The following is a 7,001-nucleotide window of genomic DNA, read 5'->3' as shown; positions in this document are numbered from 1 at the left end:
AGAATCACAAAAATATCGTTCTGTAATTAGCGCAAATTATAGACGACGTTCTTAACACGTTTTGTTACTCAAATCTTTGCATCTTACTAAAATAAACACCGCACATTTTTCATGCTGTACAATAATATTTTTAGTGCGCTAGTATCTTGGTTATCTACTTCTAAACTCGCTTTACTACAGTTATGTTGTTCAAATGGTGGTACGCAGCGAAATGCGAGCAATAGCGAAAAACAAAAATCGCCGGCAGACAACATTGCATTTTTTCTCTTCGCTCGTTTTAAATTTAACACCCGAATAGTTTAGCACTACTTACCGGTTAATTGTAACAGCATGTAAACGTTTACATTACTTAAATATTAGATTATATTTTCTAAAACCTTTGAATTAATTCTTTATCACCTTTTTCTGGCCTAAGTTGACTTCAAATCTGTTAAATCTACGCTCATTTTATTAAACAGCGGGAAAACGTCGTTTTTATTACATTTGTTTTTGATATATTTTTATTTGCATTATTTTATTTGCATTAAATGTTACATTATTGCGTTAAACCTGTTAGAAGTTACAAAATTACATCGAATAAAAATTAAAACAGTTATTCTAACAACATCTTTCAGAGGGGGCTAGAAATTCAAGATCAAGTAATTCAAATATTTCTTTTTCTGATGATGCCCTAATGCTTTGTGCCTGCAAAAAACATTTTTTATTTAAATATGTTTACAATGTACTTAAAAATAGGTAATAAATCAACATTGGAAGTTACTCTATCCAATGAAAATAGCCCATGGCTTGTTAAAATCTTTTGCTTTTCAGCTTTTGCATATCTTCTTAACTCTCTTTCAAAATGCTGTAAATAGAAATATATTTTTTAACCATTTTTTATTTAAATTAAACTATTAATTTTACCTTTGTTCCAGTCCAACCCAACAATGCAAATGGAAATTGAGCAAATGGTACCATGATTAAATCTACTCGCATTGCTTTCCATTCTTTATCTTCTTTAACATCTATATTAACAAAGTATCAACAGTTTTCTACTTATACAAATACAACATATCAAAAGATTATAATTGAATTTATAACATTTATTTATAGTATATTTAAAGTAGCTTACAATTGTCTGAAATCCAGGATTTTTGGAATTTAAAAATACTGAAACATTTTTCAAATTCATCCATTGTCGATGTGGTTTTCAATTTGTTTGCATTTGAAGTGGATAAATTTGTTGGCACCATTTTTCTTCCAGTATGTATAAAATGTTCCTAAACATATAATAATGCAGTTATGTCCATCTAAATATATATACTTAAATTTAAAAATGACCATAAAGTACCTTTAAATGTTCTAATAATAGTGGTAGGACTCCCTTTTCCTTTCCTTCATCTTCATGAGTTATAAGGAGATCTATGTCATGGCCTTCAGTTTTACTTCTTCTAAACCCACCAACAAGTGTAACCTTTAAACCTAATCAGGTAGCATAAATATATTTTTTTTAAATGCTACACTATATATGATATAAGCAATATTTAAATATAGCAATTTGCAATATAATTTTTAGCCTTATTTTACCATCTCGTAGTATAGTACATGCATCTTGAACTAATTTTAAAACATGTTTTGCTTCTTCCAATTTAACTGGTGTGTTCAAATCTGTGTAGTGATCCAAACCTTAAAAAATACACATACAAAATGATTTACTTTAACAAATCATACTAATAATTGAAATTTACCCAAAGTTTGGTCAGTGGTTAGAGAGATATTCTCTTTTCTAATGTTGTCCAAAGTTCTTAAACCTTTATTGAAAAACCATTTTCTTGCAGTTTGCGGCCCAATTCCAAATATACCACAAAATAGTTTCATTGTTTTGTAGAATTCACTGCTCAAAACCTCTTCTACCTCATAAGAATGACCAGTATTTAAAATATCCTATATAAATAAAGCATTTAATGTTAATCAAATTAGTCAGTTATGTTTGAAAATATAATTAAATTACTAATTATTTGTTAACATGTTGCAGGTATCATTATATAATTATATACCACAATATCTATATAATTAGGAGAATACCACGATAACTTTTTTGCAATGTCCTGGTTTTGCTGTATTGGAATCCACATATCTCATATCCTTAAGGTCCAGTTCTTTTGTAATTTTATGTGGAAATGATTTAATAGAAGAAGAGCCTCTCCTAAATGATAAAGCTCTTGCCTCAGCTTGTATATCTCCTCTGTACAATGCATGCTCTTCTAACACTTCAAGTGCATCCTTGATGAAATAATTGACCAATTTTATTTTGATAACTTAAAAACCATTAGATACATTCATAAACTTTTAATAAATAAATTAGCAACTTACTGTTAATAATTTGTTAGGATGGTGTAGAGGAGTTTTTCTTTGACAGGCATACAGATCATTTTTCTCCACAAGAATCGATTCTGTGCAATGCCTTTTATTGGGAGGTTCATCATTCTAAAAACATAAATAAATTTAAAAATTTAATCAGTTGCAAATTACTTTATGTTTAGGCTGTGAAATGCTTAAAAAAATTATTATAATATAAATATATATAATTTCAGTTGTAACAAGTACCTTGGCAGATTGTAGTGTAAACGTTGAATTAATTTCAATAAACTTTTCTTCTTTTAAACATTTAGAAAACCATGATATATCAACCAATTGTCTCTTAGTTAAGATATCATTTTTCGATTGTTTTTCACGCTTGGAAATAAATGCAAGCACATCGTCCTTTGTACTATTTTGTGCAACTAAAATTGTTGATTCGCTACATTAAATTAATACAAATTACAACTTAAAAATAAACAAAAAATTAAAATAAATAAATCTTATCAACAAAAAATAAATTGATCTGTTGGTGTGGTGTTTAAATAAAACTTAAATTATGAAGCACATTTATTTACCTGTAATTCTGAGTAACTTTGAATAAGTTTTGCTTAGATGCAAGTTTGGTAAGAAGATCAATTCTCGATTTATTCAATCTTCTGGGAACAAAATATAAAACTTCCATTGTTGTTGTTATTATAACCACGTGCTTTTAAATATTGTTATGAAGAATAAGTTTTCTGGTAAAAAAATAAAATGCTTACATATCCTAATAAAACATATAATAATAAAGCTCCTAAACTTTTTTAATTTACTGTTTTATTCTTAGGTTCTATGTTAAAAGTTAATTAGTTAAAACGTTTACGGCAAAGTGGGGATAACTTACTATTGAAGAGAGTTACGACCCAAATAAGCGAAATCTTATGCGTGTGTTGTTCACGTGGTCGATGACGTCATGTTTCAAAAGTATAATTTGTAAACAAAACCTTTAAACTTCAAATGTTAACTGAATAAAACGTAAAATGGAGGTATTTGATCCGAAAAAAACTATTCAAATTCATATTTGCCACGAAAACTTTTTGATTTGGGATCCAGAAACTGTTTTTCTAGTTAGATTCACTCACAGAATCGTTGGAAATTTAATTGGATGCTTTCCGCATAAACCAAGACAAAATGGTCAGTTTAGTTTACCGTTACAATTAAGTAATATAGAGGTTAAGTTTCTACTAGATCACTGTCAAGCTGATCTTGTCAACTCTTGTGTAATTCCATCTGATCTTGAACTAAATAGATATCAAGAAATAGTTGAGGAAAAACGGGTTATACACTTCAATGCACAAACCAAACTTAAACGTGAACTTAAAAATAAAGAACTTAACAGAATGGCTACCTCCATTCAACAAGGAAAAATTAAAAAACTGGGAAAAAGGAAAGTTTTGGCTGAATCCACGGACAAAGTAACTACACTGCAAAATCAAGATTTTGAGAAATTTAAAATAAACGAATTAAACAAAGTCGAAAAACTTAACTTTGATCAAACTTGGATTAAAATGGATATTGGCAGCAAGTTTTTTTTGCTCAGTAAAGACAACAGTGTTAAAAACAATGTAAAATTATCTCCTTTAGAACAACTTAAACTTGCTGTATTTACCCACTTACACAACAAGGGTTTTTATTTAACAGATGGTTTAAAATTTGGAGGGGACTTTTTAGTTTATCCGGGTGACCCTGGGTTATATCATTCTCTGTACATTGTCGTTTGTGTCCCTTTTAATAAACACATTTCTTTGTTAGAGTATTCGGCTATGGGTAGGTTGGCTACTAGTGTAAAAAAAACTTTACTTTTATGCTCCCAAAATGAAAAGGGGGAACTGGTGTACTCTTCGATGGATTGGTCAGGTTTAGTTTAATTTGTGTGAAAATGTAATAACATAAAGTGCAATATGTGTTTTTGAGTTTATTTACAATTAACAAAATAAATAAATTAAACAACCTCTATTTTAAAACACACAAACAATTTTGAAATTATTATTAAAAAATTTAGAAATTATTATCATTTTTTTATTATTAAAATAAAATTATTAACAAACTAACTTAATATATTTGCCTAAATGTAGTTTACCCTTGTAGCAGAAAATAAAAATGTCAAGTATATATATTATATCAGCCAAAGAAAGTAAAAACAATACAAAAAAAAAACGAATAACTATTGAATTTTTCGAATAAATGCGATTGTCGCTTTTGGTCAAGTGGTTTTTGGCTCTATACATTCAATCCACTCGGCCCTATAAGCACCGGCTTAAATCAACTCTACGAAGTTATATACATTAGTTTGTTCATGGAATTAATCCTTTAATTCTGTACACTTCAACCATCAGTTCCCTTAAGTAGTTAATCTCTCTCGAAACCTGTTTAACTTTATCGTGGAGCTGGGTGTTTTGGGATTTGACGATATCATATTCGCCATCCAAGTTACAGATCTCACGACGTTTCTTTTCACGGTATCGAATCGCCGCATTCTTGTTTTGTTCCCGTTTGCGCTCTTTTCTTTCCGAGGTACTGGTGACTTTGCTTTTGCGACCACATTTTGCCTTTGGTGTTGTAGGTATAGTGGGTTTTGGTGCAATAGGAGTAACAGTAGGTTTTGTGACCACAGGTTGTATAGTAGGAGTATTGTATGTTGAATCTTCGGATAGTAAAGCACTTAATTCAGATGGCTCAAGAGTTGGAAAAGAATGAACTTTGACAACAGAAGGGGTCGTTTTTAAATCTTCAACAAAAATGAAACTTTCGGAAGAAGGCACTGGAACAACAACCTCCGGTTGTGTTTGAATAGGCTGATCCAAAATCTCAATCCCCAACTCCTGGAGCAACATATCTGCATCAAAATCTTCACTAAGTCCAGGATAAAACTCCGTTTCATCAGTCAAGTCCAACATCTGGGGTGAACCAGCATTGGAAGAATAAGATCCGGAGCTACCTGGAGAGGCAACTCCTGAGTCCATACTTCCGGATGGGGAAGGAGGAAGAGAAAACATTTTGCTCTGTTCATCGGAGGAGAAACTTTGGGTTTTGTTCACGACTTCAAGGAAATCGTTGTTGACGAGGGACTCCAGATTATCACCCAACATCCAGTTAGGCAATGGTGATGGTACTTCTACAAAAAACACAAAATAGTTAAAAAAAAATTAACACGAAAATTAAATTATTAAAAAAACATTAAATGAAGTTCAAAATTTAAGACTAAACTTACCGAAATTAATTTCTGCACTATCACCCTCAAAAGCGCCACTTCTTGGCGCTGTTGGCAGGGGTATGGTGGGCACCCCCACCTTCTCTAATCCTTCCTCAAGTTCCCCCCAGAAGGTGGGAACCTCCTCCTCCAGAATCCCCCCGAAGAGGGATATATCGTCGTAATCGTAAATCGAACTCATGACTATGCTCATTTTTTATTGATATGCCAGGTAAAAGGCTGATATAACTCGGGATAGGGGCGTGTAGAACTTCATTTTGCAAAAAACTAGAAACAAAGTTAATTAATTTAAATACATGCTTTTGGAATATAATACTGTCATAGGTGTATACACACATAAAATTCAAATTTCCACATACAATAATAAGACCCTATTTTGATAAGTTATAATACTATAGGTTAATTACTAAATTTTACCAATTTTTAAGCAGTTAAAATCAAAATTTATACTTACTCCATGCTGGTGCACGGGTGGGTTACAAACGCAGTCGATGCAGTTATCTAAAAGGCCATTTTGGCCGAACTTATAAAAAAAATTAAATGCTTAACTAGTGAAACTGTCAAAAAATAAATAAAATGGTTAAGATTTTCGCACTACAGCTGCCAGTATTAGAAGTTTGTCTGAATGTGACCAAAATATTCATCCGCCTTAATTGGCTACTAAGATGGACGCTTAATTTTGCACAAAACAGATCTGTTGTACTTTTATTTAAACAATTTTAATCAAACTTAAGTAATAAGATTAAAAAACAAAGTCTAAACTGCCTAAATTTTAACCCAAATAATTATTCGATCAAAACGTGGCGACGCGCGGAATAATACCAAGTCGATAGTTAGTATTTCGGCTGATGCAACAAGGGAGAGAAACACGCAACAAGCGCGTGATTATGATGTCATAGTTACTGTGGCGTACAATGGGCGTTTGAGAAATGCTTTATCTTCACAACGTTTGAAATGGTTAGCTCTTATATTAATTTAAATCTAAACACCAATCGTTGTGAATATATTATACCCGCCCATTCGGTCACGCGCGCTAACTCTCTCTTCTCATTGGTCCACCTTTGTTATTATACCCTTTTATCAAGCGTACTTGTCAATGGGATTCGTTGAAATTTTACACTTCTATTTTTGTACATTTAATAACAAAGTGGTAGTCCCGATCCTATGTACACATAACTACGTAGGTACTGCGTGACGTTTAAGCCTTGGGCATGTTTTTACCATGAATGCAAAACAAATATTTAAGTTTAAATACATTTTCTTTTTTTAAACTGTTGGAACTTTGTAATATTAATAAAATTCTTAATAACGTTCCAATAAAAACCTGGTAAACAACATTTTCTTAATTAAGACAACCTGTGTTTTTTGTACTTATACCAAGACACAGCCTATCACATCGGGCCTCAATAAC

General features: G+C 31.4%; 3 protein-coding genes across 3 annotated transcripts; 1 reads left to right on the top strand and 2 right to left on the bottom strand.

Annotated features, from left to right (window-relative positions):
* Positions 1-597: 597 nt before the first annotated feature.
* LOC145759590 (DNA-directed DNA/RNA polymerase mu-like) lies at positions 598-3,031 on the bottom strand. Its single transcript, XM_082573439.1, has 11 exons — positions 2,916-3,031; positions 2,587-2,779; positions 2,353-2,466; positions 2,065-2,262; positions 1,728-1,923; positions 1,567-1,665; positions 1,331-1,461; positions 1,112-1,259; positions 904-1,004; positions 761-844; positions 598-684 (listed from the first exon to the last, which is right to left on the bottom strand). Exons 1-11 carry the CDS (start codon positions 3,020-3,022, stop codon positions 598-600), a joined length of 1,458 nt encoding a protein of 485 aa, XP_082429565.1. The 5' UTR covers positions 3,023-3,031.
* Positions 3,032-3,339: 308 nt separating this feature from the next.
* Positions 3,340-4,247, top strand: LOC145759872 (tRNA-splicing endonuclease subunit Sen34-like). The gene has a single exon (XM_082573727.1). The coding sequence runs from the start codon at positions 3,360-3,362 to the stop codon at positions 4,245-4,247; it is 888 nt and encodes a 295-aa protein (XP_082429853.1). The 5' UTR covers positions 3,340-3,359.
* A 72-nt stretch (positions 4,248-4,319) lies between these two features.
* LOC145759165 (uncharacterized) lies at positions 4,320-6,321 on the bottom strand. The gene is made up of 3 exons (XM_082572926.1): positions 6,045-6,321; positions 5,591-5,857; positions 4,320-5,494 (listed from the first exon to the last, which is right to left on the bottom strand). The coding sequence occupies exons 2-3, from the start codon at positions 5,781-5,783 to the stop codon at positions 4,674-4,676; spliced, it is 1,014 nt and encodes a 337-aa protein (XP_082429052.1). The 5' UTR covers positions 5,784-5,857; positions 6,045-6,321; the 3' UTR covers positions 4,320-4,673.
* Between the last annotated feature and the right edge of the window lie 680 nt (positions 6,322-7,001).

This window comes from Corella eumyota, chromosome 7, assembly GCF_963082875.1.
Source record: "Corella eumyota chromosome 7, kaCorEumy4.1, whole genome shotgun sequence".
Taxonomy (NCBI): domain Eukaryota; kingdom Metazoa; phylum Chordata; class Ascidiacea; order Phlebobranchia; family Corellidae; genus Corella; species Corella eumyota.
The sequence above is the reverse complement of the archived record's forward strand: the minus strand, read 5'-3'. Positions and strand labels throughout refer to the sequence as shown.

Bases quoted from the DNA above. Each gene is read 5' to 3' on its own strand.
- LOC145759590 (XM_082573439.1), bottom strand. From the start codon at position 3,022: ATGGAAGTTTTATATTTTGTTCCCAGAAGATTGAATAAATCGAGAATT. The intron at 1,260-1,330 runs GTACTTTATGGT...TTATATGTTTAG, and splicing joins TATTATTAGAACATTTAAAG to GAACATTTTATACATACTGG. The intron at 845-903 runs GTAAAATTAATA...TTCTATTTACAG, and splicing joins TGGGTTGGACTGGAACAAAG to CATTTTGAAAGAGAGTTAAG.
- LOC145759872 (XM_082573727.1), top strand. From the start codon at position 3,360: ATGGAGGTATTTGATCCGAAAAAAACTATTCAAATTCATATTTGCCAC.
- LOC145759165 (XM_082572926.1), bottom strand. From the start codon at position 5,783: ATGAGCATAGTCATGAGTTCGATTTACGATTACGACGATATATCCCTC. The intron at 5,495-5,590 runs GTAAGTTTAGTC...TGTTTTTTGTAG, and splicing joins TAGTGCAGAAATTAATTTCG to AAGTACCATCACCATTGCCT.